General features: G+C 37.6%; 1 protein-coding gene across 2 annotated transcripts in view; it reads right to left on the reverse strand.

The window, feature by feature from the left end:
- Positions 1-5854: 5854 nt before the first annotated feature.
- LOC114658237 (myelin-associated glycoprotein-like) overlaps positions 5855-16180 on the reverse strand; it is a 115605-nt gene continuing 105279 nt past the window's right edge. For both annotated transcript variants that reach the window (XM_051932263.1, XM_028810381.2), the window contains exon 5: positions 5855-6438. In XM_051932263.1, the coding sequence (XP_051788223.1) occupies positions 6308-6438 (131 nt within the window). In that variant the 3' untranslated portion in view covers positions 5855-6307. The remainder of the gene's footprint in view (positions 6439-16180) is intronic.

A 16180-nucleotide genomic window follows, 5' to 3' on the forward strand; every position in this document is an offset into this window, starting at 1 on the left:
TTGTCATTATGGGGTGTTGTGTGTAGAATTCTGAGGAAAAAAATGAATTTAATCCATTTTGGAATAAGGCTGTAACATAACAAAATGTGGAAAAAGGTCAGATGACACAAAGGCCACCTGGAGATTGCAAAAAAGACTTTCAGACTAGGAGAAACAAGATTCTCTCGTCTGTTGAAACCAAGATTGAACTATTTTGCCTTAATTCTAAGTGTTATGCCTGGAGGAAACCAGACACTGCTCATCATTTGTGCAATACCAATTTAACGGTGAAGCATGATGGTGGCAACATCATGCTGTGAGGTTGTTTTCAGTGTCAGGAACCGGGAGACTAGACAGGATTGAGGGAAAGTTTAATAGAGCAAAACACAGAGACATCCTCATTGAAAACCTACTTTAGAGCACCCTGGACCTTAGAATGGGCCAATGTTCACTTTCCACCTTGACAAAGACCCCAAACACAAAACAAAGACAACACAGGTTTGGTTTAGGGCCATCTCTGGGAATGTTCTTGACTGACCCAGCCTGAGCTCACACTTGAACCCAATCAAAAATCTCTGAAGAGACCTAAAAATAGTTGTCTTCTGATGGTCTCGGTCCTGACTGGAATTGCTGCCAAAGGTGCTTCAACTTAATACTGAGCAAAAATGTCTGAATGCTTGTGTCAATTTGATATATGTTTTTGCAAAAATTTCTAAAATCTTGTTTTCACTTTGTCATTCTGGGATGTTGAGCTTGCTTAAAGAGTGGAAAATGAATTTAAATGATAGTAGCATAAGTCTGCAACATAACAATGTGAAAAAAATGAAGGAGTCTGAACACTTAATAATACTTTTTGCTCTCCTCATACCACATTAAATGTCACACATTTATAATATGGTTCCAGGTTTCTCCATTCTCTTTGACAGATACAAGTGATGTGGTTTACTATATAATATCTCTAAGTATACAAGTGTGTGTATACAGTATGTGTGTGTCTCCATATTTAGCAAATAACTGAAATTACACAATTTGTCTGTAAATATCATGGATGTGCGAAAACATGTTAGAGTGCTTTAAAGCAGTAAAATTGACTTTAATTTTGCCTCCACGCACTTGCACTTTAACACAGTTCTGAAAAAAAGCACATTACAGGAAGCGCATTATAACACACGATAATGTTTGCTTATCAGATAAGTTAGTTGAAGTAAAATATATCCTCAGTGCTCGACGGCCACATTCTGTGATAATGCTTCCTTCAGACATTGCCGTGTGGTCTGTTCTTTGCGCAAGTGGGCTGTTGTGCTAGATTGTACAGTATGATCTGCTATGCATGCAGCATACTTAAGCACAGATATGTCATCTAAAATATATTTTTTGTACTATTTAAATTAGTCTAGATTTCTTAGTTAAGATACCTAACAAATAATGTAAAATAGTGTAAAATTAGTTACATAAAGCTTCATTGTATTGCTTTAAAAAAAGAAGTCATAAATCAAGATTTTATGCATATTTAATTTCTAGTTTACAAATTAATCATAACCAATTACATCCAGCTACACAGGCGGTGAGGTTCATTGAATTTGACGCCAGGTATCATTCTTGTGAATATGAGTCAACATAATGCTAAAGGCATCACTTATGACACATTATCAAATTGCTTGTGTTTATTGTGAATAGCTGGGCATGTAAGATGAAAAAAGATAGAGAATAATTCAAGAAGTCTGAAACTGAAATTATTTTTAATTATAAGCAGGTTTGGAAGGTTATTTAATTGATTTGTTGTTTTGTTTAGATTACAGCGTTTGTGTGTCTGTCTGGGTGCCCATCTGTCTTTCCAAAAGACAGAGCATCACAAACATTTTTAGCAATAAATTGCATTGCATTTGTCATTCCAAAAAACGGCGCAGCACAAACATTAACACAGCTTTTACCAAATGGAATATAATAGATATACAGTATATGCATTGTTACATGGTGTGCCAGAAATGTTAATGCTGAGGTCATCTTAAATGGGTAGCTAGTGTATACATAATTTCAGAAGTTCAAAATGACAAAAAGAATTATTTTATAATATTCTCAGAAAATGATAAAGAATAACCTTGGAAAAAAAATGTATGCCTGATACAGTTAAACAATATCTGACTTGTAACATCAGACAAACAAGAGAGAATTAAAAGCTTAGCTACTCCATCCAAAAGAGATATCAGGTTCCTCAATGCACAACCTTCTACAAAAGCATCAAGCACAGAGCTTCTCACGATGAAAAGGGTGAGGTTCCCGGGGTGACTATCAAAGTCAGAACTGGGAGGATTGTGTTTGTTTTTAGCTCATCAAATGGCAGAACACAGTTCTGAAGCAAAAGGAGTGAGACTGTGTTGTCATCTAAAGTAAGGTAAACTCAACGGCTGCCTAAATGACCAGCTTTTTCAAGTCTACCAAGAATCTGTGGTTTCCAAAGTGCACTGTAGACTGGTGACTGTAAGACTTTATAGAGCACATACTAAATCAAACCCCCAAGGGTTTTGAACCTGACTCATGGTGAAATTGAGTCTGTAATCCTAGAGAAAAGTTTGTGGCATAAAGTGAATTGGCTTGTGAAAGACAGAAGGAGTCAGAGAGCAAGGAAATGGAGACAAGAGAGAGAGGGATGGGAAATATAGAGGGGAGTGCTTGGTATGACTTCAAGTGAACGAGCTCCATCACTTGAACTCAAAATGTATTAGGTGTGCTTTAAATTCCTCCTTCCTTAAGTAGTTTGTTTCCCTTTTGTCTGCTTGATGGCTGTACCGGTGTGGAGGTCATTTTGCAAATGTGGAGTCATTTGATTACTTTGCAAATTCAATGTCAAGTTTAACTATCATCGATCATGGTATTAAAAGGAAAATGGATTACCATGATGCAAATCCAAAAAAAATGCCTCTCAGAATATTATATATAAAATACATAAACAACAAATCTCTTGATTATTTTCCTGATGCTCATGAACAAATAAAACCCATGAATTTCTGTGGAATAGATCGTATGTCTAAAACACGACAGCATCAGTGTCACTGCACACCCATTCTTGTGGCATTTTGGTTTGCAATCGATTGTGTTTGAGTTACTTTTACATTACATTGGTATCTAGTCCACCGTCTTGATGGTGGCAATTTGAATATACAGTATCATTTCTAACATCTCTTTTGACATGGACAAGGTTGTCTTTTTATATATTAATCTTGAAACTTGAGAATGTGTATATGCACAATACTGATAAAATGTCCATTTCCATAAATTGCAAATCAGCACTTGGTAGTGATTATGCAGTTCCCTTGTCCTGTTGTCTGCTGGTACTTTTTTGTCTATGTTTATACTGCATTTACTGATAAATCTGACTGACACTACATGTAAACCAAAAGAAGAATTAGCAATTGAGGAACTCAAGGGAGGACGCCTGTTATTTTCAAGGAAATTTTAATCATTTGTAAGTTCAGTATGAAGTTACTATACTGCTGCGTATGTGGGAGCTTGTGGGACTAAGATCACAGTGTATTTATGCAGATACATTATGACATATTTAATCTAAAATGGTTAGTTGGATAGAAAATGTGTGTTGTGTATGGCAACCCAGTTATTTATTTATTATCTATTTAAATCTAACGTACGTTTCTGACAGATGGTAGCTTTACACTCTACAACAACAGAATTGGAGTCTACAATTCTTTTGCATTGTGTTTTTATTGCTTTCTCCATTTCTTTGTAACACATGTTGGGATGTCTACACTGTAAAAAAAATAATGTTAAATTTACGGTAATGTACTGGCAGCTGGGTTGCCAGAATTTTACCGTAGTATATAGGGTGACAATATTTTCAGATCTACAATATAACTTTGTAGTAAATAACTGTTTTTTCTTTACAAAAAATTCCAACAGATGGGAATGTTTAACCATAACCTGAAATACATGTACTGTAATAAATATGCCAATCAATAAAACCATTAGAAAGTATTGTCAGGATAAAAACCCAGTATGCAGTTTGTATCAGTACAGTAACAACAACCAATAGCAAACATGCACCATTTAATTATACACATTGAAAACAACTCAATGTTTAAAGAAGTTACGGCACATTGTCTGGTGGAGAAGTAAAGTTTGCTCTTGTGGTGTATGGTGCCCTACAGGTGTGCCAGCTTATCGAATACGACCCACCACAAATCAGCTTCCATAACCTACACAAACCTTCAGCACACAGGGAAAAATAAGTCTGCTAACTTTATTTAAGTTTTTTTCCCTCCTGTTGTGCTAGGGTGTTGTACCGTGTTAGCCATTATGAATGTAGGGAAAAGCCAAGCAAAATGACACCTTTTATTGGCTAACTAAAAAGATTACAATATGCAAGCTTTCGAGGCAACTCAAGCCCCTTCTTCAGGCAAGATGTAATAATTTATTGGCTAACTAAAAAGATTACAATATGCAAGCTTTTGAGGCAACTCAAGCCCCTTCTTCAGGCAAGATGTAATAATTTATTGGCTAACTAAAAAGATTACAATATGCAAGCTTTCGAGGCAACTCAGGCCCCTTCTTCAGGCAAGACGTAATTATTACATCTTGCCTGAAGAAGGGGCTTGAGTTGCCTCGAAAGCTTGCATATTGTAATCTTTTTAGTTAGCCAATAAAAGGTGTCATTTTGCTTGGCTTTTCTTTCCCTCCTGTTCAAAGGTATGCGGTTCACCAGGAACAATACAGTAAAAGGGGGTGTGTCCTTATGCATATATCATAACTGGTGTTACTGAAACAGCATTTTACTGTTTTATATTTTACAGTTGTTTACCTTCACTATTTAACAGTTTTACACTGTAAAATTAACAGAGATTTGTAATGTATCATGTAGCATATTATGAAGGTAGACAAATATTGATTTTACAGAACTTGGCTGTAACAAATAATGAAATGTATTGTTTAAGATATACAGGTAATTTTCAATAGAACATAAGGTAACTTTTTTTTTCAGAAAAGATATTTTACTTTCAGTATTTACAGTAATTTTGCCATTAAATTTACTGACATTTTTTACAGTGTAGACATTCAAAAGGTAGCATGAAATTGTGGCAGTGATGAACTTTTCCAATTTAACCATGAGATAACACCAGATATTAAATTATTGTTATTTAGAACATACTGTACATGAGCAAGGATGAAATTTGTTATTTGCTAATGTAAAACCTTAAAACAAATGTTGGGTGAAAACAGGGCATAATTAAAAAGTGATGTTCAAAAAATGTAACATTTTAGCAAATGTTATTGATTTGTATTAACTGCATGCTTAACCACTCAAAATGGATATATAAACATTCATAAAACTTAAAACATATAAATTTACAGTATATTTACCTTTTAGTGTTGTTTCCTGCAAAAAAAGGTGATATATATATATATATATATTAGAAATTCAAATATCAAAACTTTTTTGCATTAATATTTTCTTCTATATTGCCAAGTACAAAGTTAGTTGACTGAATGAAGAATATTTACCTTAAAATATACACTTTTTGTGCATGCTTGAGAATGTGAATATATAATTATCAGTTAAATTTTATGCATTTTTTATGTCATCCAACATCTTAGCAGTGCTGTGAATTTAAACATGAATGTCAAGCATGGAAATGATGTTGCTGGGAAAGGCTTCAGCCTTTACATTCTGAAATGAATTAATCTAATTCAAGGATGGACAGGTGAATGTCAGATTAACTACTTTGTAAATGAAAATATGTATTTAATTTATTTTCTTTATGTATTATTTTTCTAAGTCAAACAGTCAAACATAATGTGGAATTATGTTTTCTCTATAAATTTATCTTTATGAATGTTTACTTCATGGAATAATACAGTGCACCTACCACACTTTCAGAATATTAATTATTCTATGTGTAAAAAATCCTGTTGAAACAGGAAAAATGTCTTCAATGATTAAAGGAGAATGAAAATGTTCAACGCAAATCTACAATATACAAAAACAGTCAATTTCTAATCTGCTTTGTCCTGCCTATCCCAGCCAGCATAGGGCGCTAGTCCATCGCCGAATTTTAAAAGTTAAGTGGTAAATTTTAAAAAACCCAAAGCATAACACTTGTCCTGTTATCATAGTGAATGACAAACAAAATCAATCAGCTCCAATTACATTTATCTGACAACACTAGTTTGTGATCTTTGTCACCAATTGGTTTATTTAAACGTAGCAAATTCTATAGAGAAGAAATTAACATACATTCTGAGGAATACAGATTACAGCATTCTTTGTCTTAAAATATTTAATTTGTTACATTAAAGGATTCTTGGCAAACTTAAACTTCTAATATTTTGCAAAGTATAATGCCACCATACCTTTCTGCTTCACTAACAAACAAAATCCCAAGCAGGCCATCATCAAAATAATATTGCAAATGACAATAATAGTGAAATAAATTAAAAGTAAATTAATCCCTGCAGAAAGAAAAAAAAGAGAATTAAATTAATATATTTTTACTTAGTCCACTGTTATGTTTAATTTGATAGTACTTAACACGCTTACTACAGAAAAAATGAAAATATAACACAAAACAGTAAAACAAAAAACAGCACACTAAACACAAAACACCAACCAAAATATACATATTATGTGTTGAATTTATTTTATTCCTTAATTTTTGAGACATTAACAATGTACTAATAGTTAATTAAATTCAGTGATAGAATCAATGAACCTCAAAACATGCAACATTTAGAAACAAAAGGACACATACACGCAAATATGATGATGTATGGCAATATATGGATTTATTACATCAGCTGGTAAGGAAGAAGAGAAATGCTAAATTCCAGTGCAAAATACATTTTAACAAAAGGAAGTGTTTGGGTCATTAGGAAATAGGCAGATCAAAATCCAGTAGGGTACTATCTGTGTAGTTTCTTCATCAACATTCCTCGGTTTTACTACGGTGTATGTTACTGTCAGTCATTTTAGTGATTAGGCAGGAAGGATCATTTGATCATAGCATGTACTACCAGCAGGACTGAGAACACAAAGCAAATGGGAAAACTCTGAAACATCCTACCTGAACAATTGACATTATTAATAAATACACCAGGAAAAGGCTATGGTAAAATAACAATGCTGAACCTGGAGAGGAATTTCTAATATTGATAAATTTTGGGGGTCCAACAACTAAAAATGTTGCTTTCAAAGTAATTTTGTTCATCCCAGATATTTTAAGAAGACTTACATTATGTGAATGCATTGTATTGTAGGGAATGTAGATATTAAAAATGTCTGTGATAATAAAAACTATTTTATTTACAATAATGCACAGAACAAAAAAAAATCACAATAAATCCGTTTAAAGCTTACGTTTAAAAGTAGCTAAAGATTTAAGTTTGCAAAGGCAATAATAAAGATTATGTCACACAACTGCTCCAGAGACTGTGAATCAAGTAATGTCTATAGTGTATACTGTATCATAGCCTTAAAGGTATACATTCAGAAGAAGGTTAACTGGAGTGAATTTATATATACAGTATATATATATATATATATATATATATATATATATATATATATATATATATATATATATATATATATATATATATATATATACATATAGATAGAAGTCAATGTGTGTTGTATGTATGTATGTACAGTATGTATGTATGTATGTATGTTCCAGCATCACTTCTGAACGGCTAGAGCAATTTTCATGAAACTCGGTTCACATGTTTCTCATTGGTCGACTAAAAATACTGTAGGGTGAAATCAACCCTAACCCACCCCCTTCTGGGTGGGGTGAGGGGTAATCTTACAGTCTTGTATGCATGTTAACATCCAGTTGACACTCTGAACGACCACCAGAGGGTGAACTGGAGGTGACTGCCAGCATTCTTTATGTTTGAGCTCCACCGTACCCCTGTGGCTTTTGAAATAAAATAGTTGGCTGGTTCTGAGCGTGAACTGGATGATAACATACATACAAGACCGCAAGATAGCACATTAGTGAGTCTTCATTGTTTGTTAATTTATTTTTATTTTTAAAGTTGTGTTTTTTAATTATATTTTTGTCAAACAATTAAAACAAAAACACTTCATTTCCCTCCCAGGCAACGCTTAGTATTTCAGCTAGTATACTATACAACTGGAGAAGACCGGAAAGATAATATGGTTAAAAATTGCATTTGATGCATACCAAAATAATTTGGTATAGAATATATACTTTAGCTTTCATAAGGAACAGTTTTTTTTTATTATTGGTGTAATATTTTCCAAATTTACTATAAATACTTCTGAGGCTCCTTTATACCTACAACAATACATCTCTGTACCACTCTTCTCTTCTCCTCTTTACTCTTCCAGGACAACCATAAGTAAATTAATTAATACTGCCTTTGAAAGTCTATACAATAGGGTATTACAGTAATCCAACTTTATGTCCACTGTCCACTAAATATATAAAAGATCTGAAACAAGCTGCATACTTCAAATGAAAAAATATTATCGTTACCAGATTTAACACTCGTGGTTCAAATGATATATATATATATAGCTGTTGCAGTGGCCTACATGGGACAGCCAAAAGGCACAATTTAGTAAGCTCTAGCAATACTTTGGGTTTACCACTGTTTTAATTAATCTGAAGGCGGTGGGTGGAAGACATGCAGATATTTTTATGTATAAATAGGTATTATCTATACAATATTGATAATAAAGAGATAAAGGAAGCATACATACTGTATGGAGATCAAGAGTCACATATCTAAGGTTTCCTGGTAGCACAGAAATGTATTCGTTCTTACAGAAATAAAACCCACCATCAGATTAAAAAGACTGACAGTAGTCTAGGACACTGCTATTAATGAGCAAAAAACAACTTTATGCTTCTACAGTAAACTAAACATTTATTTATATGTGTGCTAATTGTATGTATAAGTATCAAAATTGTAAATGAGGTGATTTTTTGTTGTTTAGACAATCAAGATGGTGTGTGTAAAATTTCTTAGAGCAAAACTATGGACTATTCCAAGAAGGGGAGCAAGCAAAAATGACAAAAAACTGACATCATAGAAGCCAGCATTACTATAATTCATTCATTCATTTTTCACTCCACTTTTCCTTATGGAGGTGATGATGACGACATACCAAACTGGAATGGATGAGCCAGCCTCAGCTGTGCCTGGGGAATTTATGGATGCTTTCAAACAAAAGGAGATGTGTAACCCCTCCATTGTGTCCTGTGACTGTGGTTGAGTCTTTTCCCAGTTATCCATGCCTGTTACAACCCCAACAGAAGTGCCCAAGAAAGTGCCCCAACAGAAGTGCACCTACTCTGGAAATCACCTTTAACCCGGCATATATTGTGCGAATTTTGCAGATATCGACTAACAGAATCATTTTACAAGCAGGTGCTGTAATGCTTGTTTGCATCTTACAACTGGGCTGTTACATGTCAAAAATTTCAGACTGCTATCTTGTAGTATTTGAAGTCTCATCAGCTGATTCTCTGATGTCTTTATCCATTTTTTCCAAAATTCATTGTGTAGTGACTGCATTGTACATGTGTAGTCCAAGCACCCACATTGTAGCATATCAGTTGGATATTTTGATTTTACATTTTAAGCACACAAGTGACTGGCAACTCTAGCATGCAGTGTGAGTTGTCGCTTGACCACAATTTCTAAAAATCACACAAAATGAAATTTAGACACATACAAGTAAGCAGCACAACAAGTGCCATTGAAAGCAACTCTTCTGTGCCCTCTATGTCGGAATATGTTGTCCTTCCACGAAGGCTGATTAATCAGGAAATGAGATGTTTTAAGCTGTAGGATCCAGTTAAGGAAGAGCCACTTAATAAGCAATTAACAAGCAAACCAACAAGATAGCACTGGAGTCTGTGTTTTTTTAGAAATCTTCATTTTTGCCTGTCCTCATTGAAAAGCTGCACCAGCATTTTAAAAAGCATTAATTAGGGTCAGGAAAGCATTTTTTAGAAGTACTTGTTTCCATAGTTTGAAAACTCTTTCATGTTTGCACTCGATGAGAACCTTTAGTGCCAGGATGTGGTTGATGATAGACTTCTTAGGCGTAACACCAGGCTGCTCTAGTCACTGGTAGATGAGCAAGTGATCACAGATCCTATTGAGGATGACCTTACTAAGGACCTTACCAGGTACCAAGAGCATTATTATTCCCTTGTAATTGCAGCAGTCGAAGCAATCACCCTTCCCTTCCCAGAGAGGCACAAAAAGTCCCATTTTCCAGCCAGTTGAGATTATGCCCATCTCCCAAATGGAAACAAAGATTGCTTGCAATGCCAGGAAGACAGCCTTACCACCAGCCTGGAGAAGTTCACCCTGGATACCACAGATCCCTGCAGCCTTCCCTAACCACCTTAGGTGGTTCACCACCTGTGCAATCTCAGTGAGATAGGGTGATTCACAGCTAATTAGAAGATGAGCCTTAAGAACCATTGACCCAAAGATGTCAAACATCCTAGCCAGAGAATAAGCTTCAAACAGCTGCTCACAGTAGCCAGAACAGCGGGTCACAACTGCTGTGTCATCTGTAAGGACCATTTCATCAGCCGCCCTGACTGTGACTCCCTGAGGAACAGATTCGGATGTGTGTAATGCTTTGATTCCTCTGTAAGCAGGACGTGGGTCGCTAGACCATAGATGGTGTGTCACTTGCTTACTGATTCCTCAAATAAATGCCTCCTTATCTGTCCTCAGAGCCCTCGCAGCCATCTTTCTCTGTTCCCGATACAGAGTTGCCATCAGTCAATGATATCCAGGGAGCCCTGCAAGATGAAATACCTCCTTCTGGGAACACCACCAACACCAACACAACCCTCAGCAATCTTCAGGGTCTAGTCACAGAAGGTCTCCTGTATCACATTAGGATCGGCAGTCACACCTCAGTCTGCAAGTTCCTCAAACACAAAATGTGTGCAAACTCATTAGAAACAATGTGATCTTGGAGTCTGGCCAGGTCCAGCCTCAGAGTTTTTTTGCTTTCTCGATTTTCGTAAAGCGTTCCACTCAGTCAATTGAACTGCCCTGTGGGACATCCTGAGACTTTGCAGGATCCCCCCAAAGTTGCTAGATATCAGGGCTGGCCTGTACACTGGTACTGTGAGTGCTATACAGAGTGGAGGCAGAACCTCTACATTTTCCCCAGTTGATTCTGGGGTTTAACAGGGGTGTGTTCTTGTTCCTATTTTGTTCAGTGCTTGCATGGACTGGGTGTTGGGCAGGGTCGTGTTGGCCAGCAGCTGTGGGGCAACTGTCAGTGAAGAGAGATTCATTGATCTTGACTTTGTGGACAGTGCTGTGACCTTTGTGGAGTCCATTGAGGCTCTAATCAGGGCTCTCGAGAGCCTGAGCGAGGGGTCTGAGTGTCTGGGCTTGCGAGTGTTCTGGATTTAAAACCAAGATCCGGGCCTTTAATAACCTCTTGGGCACAGCCATCAGCAGTGTGTCTGTCTCTGTTGACTCATCATATGAAGGAAATAGACAGATTGGGGGAGCATGGGGGATCATGAGGTCACTGGAAAGGAGTGTGTGGCGCTCCTGATATCTCTACAAATGGATAAAGGTCCAAGTCTTAAGAGTCCTGGTGCACCCTGCTTGTGTATAGGGTTGTGAGACATGGATAGTATCCAGTGATCTGAGATGAAGACTGGACTCCTAAATCACTGTGTCTCTTTTGAGAATCCTTGGGTACTGCTGGTTTGACTTTGTGTCGAATGAGCGGTTGCTCATAGAGTCCCAAATGAGACACATTACCTGCATTGTGAGGCAGCATCAGTTACGGCACTACGGCCATGTGACACGATTCCCTGAGGGTGATCTGGCTCACAAGATCCTCGTTGCTGAGGACCCAAGTGGCAAGACCAGGCCAAGGGGATGCCCAAGTAAAACCTGGCTACAGCAGACAGATGGTCATTTCCGGAGGGTGGGACTAAACCACGTGTCTGCCTGGGGAGTTGCCAACTGGGATCCCGAGCTGTTTTGTCGTGTGGTGGGTGTGGCAACATGATATATCAGTGCATGTTCCCCAACTGGACCTGACCTGAAAATCAAGGAGTATTGTGGATGAAAGGTGAAAACAGAGATAAATGTATGCATTTTTAAAAAGAAAACGTAGTAGTGTGGACAGAGCCAAGGCCTAGAATATATCCTAGAGTAAAACCGGAATATTATTTTGGTTGGTTAAACCGTTTATGCATTTAAATTTATATTTAAAAACTGGCTCTTTTCAGAAGCCAGCCCATCTATCTGAGAATTGGAGATACATAAAAATACTTGGAAATTCTGGTTATTATTCTTGCAGCTGTGCTTTCAAACATCAGGAAAACAATGGTAACTGATTTTTTAATTGAGATCAATTCAGGGGTGGTATGGTGGTACAGTGGTAGTGCTGCTGTATTGCAGTAGGAAGACTAGGGTTCACATCTTGGTTCCTCCCTGTATGGAGTTTGCATGTTATCCGTGTGTCTGCATGGGTTTCTTCTGGGTGCTTCTGTCTCCTCCCACTATTTCAAAGACATGCAGGTTAGGTGAACTGGTGATCCTAGTGTGTGGTTGAGGTGTGTTTTTGCCCTGTGATGGACTGGTACCCTATCCGAGGTTTTTTCCTGCCTTGCACACTATGCCAGCTGGGAGAGGCTCCAGCAGACCCCCACAATCCTGTTCAGGACTTAGCAGCTTAGATAATGACTGACTGAGTTCAATTCAGTTTACCTTTGTAAAATGCTCTTCACTTAGGACAGGCTCAGAGCACTGTAACATGTTCACAGGTAAATGCAATTACAAAATGCACAAATTACCATATACATACAGTACAAAGACACATATTTGTTTAAAAAGACTGAAAGACAAAGCAGTTCAAAACAGATAAATTTAACCTAGCAATGTCATTACCATTAATGCATTTGTTAAACTTTGACCAGTTGACAATGGTGGGGAGAAAAACAAAAACTCCAGTCAGCAGGATCCCTGGAAAAAATAATCCTCTTGGCGGTCCACGGTCTTATAACAGAGAAAGTCAGACATAGTTCTAGTCGTGGGAAACTCGGCCACCTGGTCTGATTTATCAAGCTTGACATGCATTGCTTTAATCAGTTGTATTTGAGAAGTATCTATTCAGCATTAAGAAGCCATTTTAATTTTGTCATAACACTAAGATGGACTAAGCAGATTTTAGTGTGGAAAGGTAACATGTAACTGGCAGATCATTATCAAAGGATAACACCTACATGTTCTGTTCTGACAAACTAAAGTTCATAACTTTTTGAACTTAGATGTTTTCAGTATTATCTATTTTATGCCAGTCATTTAATGATAAACAGCAGTCAAAGAAGAATCATTCATCTTTAACAGCTAGCTTAAAATGGAGCATTGTGTTGTCTATTTGTATCAATTAAAGGAAACATTTACAAAGCATTGAAATAACTCCTGCAATTAACTCAAAAGAACTCTATAACTAAATGTAGAGTATAAAACACTGACATACTAACTGCACCTTCAATAATAGTCACTCACTGTGTACAACCTCTTGATATTGACTTTTGTTTGTCAAAATGCAAGTAATGTGGATGGGAAGTGGGACAATGCCCTAGTTACAGCTACTGTGTATTTAAGGGACTGGTGGTAAGTTTTGTTTCAGATATGAATCACCAAATTTCCTGTTCTATCAAAACATTAAATTTACTAACATTTTATGTACATGGGATGTCCTGTTGTAGTGCAGCAGTACTAGATCAGGAAACTACTGTACTTGATGAATATTCAATCTTAAACTTTCCACTTTATAACTAAAGAAATACATGAACTTACCCAGAAATTTGATTCTGTTCATCTGGACAAAGTTTTTAAGTGGGAGAAATATTTCGAGACTTATCCAAGTCTCTTCCTCAGTCTCAATTGACTGCAGGTTTCCCCAACCTTATAAACAGTACCTTTGCTTAATCACAGAGACTAGCACCATTGACAAAGGGCCAGTTGATCATTGATATGCAAATTGTCCACTGATTAGTAGACGTGTGAACCATTCATAGAGGGTTGAGGAATGGCTGCAATCACAGCATTGTAAGATGGCGACAGATGTACCCTTAGGCCCCCTCCTCTGTTCAGAGATGGTTGTTCCTTTTTCACGTAAATGGCCTCCTTGATTCCTCTCTCAAACCAGTGCTCCTCCCTGTCCAGGATGTGCACCTCTTCATCTTTAAAGGAGTGACCACTATCCTGTAGATGTAAATAGACTGCGGAGTCCTGGCCTGACGAGGAAGCTCTTCTTTGTTGTGACATGCGCTTAGCCAGTGGCTGCTTGGTTTCCCCGATGTACAATTCACGGCACTCCTCCTGGCACTTAACTGCGTAAACTATGTTACTCTGTTTGTGCCGTGGGACCCGATCCTTGGGATGGACCAATCTTTGGCGTAGCGTGTTTTGGGGTTTGAAAGCCACTGAGACCTGGTGTTTCGAGAAAATGCGCCTCAGCTGTTCCGATACTCCTGACACATACGGGATCACTAAGGGTTTTCGCTTAGGCAGTGGATGTCCTTCCTCTCTCATGAATCGCTTGGAGCGTTCTTTAGGTGTCCTCCCTGCTTTGACAAAGGACCAGCTGGGATATCCACATTTACTCAGGGCCTTTTTGACGTGGTGTTCTTCTGCTTCCCTGGCCTCTGAGTCTGTGGGAATGGTGTTAGCTCTGTGTTGTAGAGTCCTAATGACACCTAGTTTGTGCTCTAGTGGATGGTGAGAGTCAAACCTTAGATACTGGTCCGTATGTGTGGGTTTACGGTACACATCCACTTTCAAATGTCCCCCGTTGACGATGGAAATTTCACAGTCTAAGAAGGCTAGCTTGTTATTTTTCATATCCTCTCTGGTGAACTTGATGTGTTTGTCCACCCCGTTGATGTGGTCTGTGAACTGTGGTACCTCCTGAGATCTGATTTTCACCCAGGTGTCATCCACATATCTGAACCAATGGCTCGGTGGTGTTCCAGGATAGGATGATAGAGCCCTCTTTTCCACTTCTTCCATATATAGATTGGCTACTATAGGTGAAACAGGGGAACCCATGGCACACCCGTGCTTCTGCCTGTAGTACTGGCTTTTGTATATGAAATATGTTGATTGAAGACACAGTTCCAAAAGCAGGCACACTTGGTCTGTGTTGAGAGAGGTTCTTTTACTGAGCGTGGGGTCATTCTGTAATCTCTTACGTACTACCTCCACTGCTTCAGTCACTGGGACACAAGTGAATAGAGATGTAACATCAAATGAGACCAAGGTTTCTTCTGCCTCCATAATGACCTCTCTCACTTTCTCCACGAAATCCAATGTGTTCTGAATGTGGTGTTTTGAGCTGCCTACCACCGGGTTAAGAACATGGGCCAGGAACTTGGAGATGTTATACGTGACTGAATTGATCATGCAGACAATGGGTCTTAAAGGAGCACCCTGTTTGTGTATTTTTGGTAGACCATACAGACTTGGTGTAGATTCCCCTGGGTATAATCTGTGGTATGTGGTCCGGTCAATAGCATTGTCCTGAACTAGCTGCTTAAGACAATCTATCACCTTTTTCTTGTAACCACAACCTGGATCTTGCTTTAAGAGCTCATAAGTATTTTTGTCACTGAGCAGAGATAAAATTTTCTCATGGTAGTCTGTCTGGTTTAGCACAACTGTGCATCTCCCCTTGTCCGCTGGAAGGATGATGATGTTGTTGTCCTTGCTGAGTGCCATGAGGGCCTTCGTCTCCTCAAAGCTGATATTGGATGCAGGGGGTTTTGCATTGCTGAGACATGTTTATAAGGTTGGGGAAACCTGCAGTCAATTGAGACTGAGGAAGAGACTTGGATAAGTCTCGAAATATTTCTCCCACTTAAAAACTTTGTCCAGATGAACAGAATCAAATTTCTAGGATTTCCTTACCTGGATTATTGAGCATGCATCGATACATGAACTTACATTTTATTCACGGGGTTGTTAGTATCTGTTTGAAGTAAAAAATGGAAGATTCCTCAACCTCTGCTCAAAGCTTTCTTATTCTATTTCACATAATATTGTGATTAAAAAATCTGACATTCTTAAAACATGACCACTTGCTTGATAATGCAGTAGACACTACAGTATGTTTTGACATACCTGTATTATTGAGGAGTTAAGGACAATTACC

The sequence above is a fragment of the Erpetoichthys calabaricus genome, chromosome 9 (assembly GCF_900747795.2).
Source record: "Erpetoichthys calabaricus chromosome 9, fErpCal1.3, whole genome shotgun sequence".
NCBI lineage: Eukaryota > Metazoa > Chordata > Cladistia > Polypteriformes > Polypteridae > Erpetoichthys > Erpetoichthys calabaricus.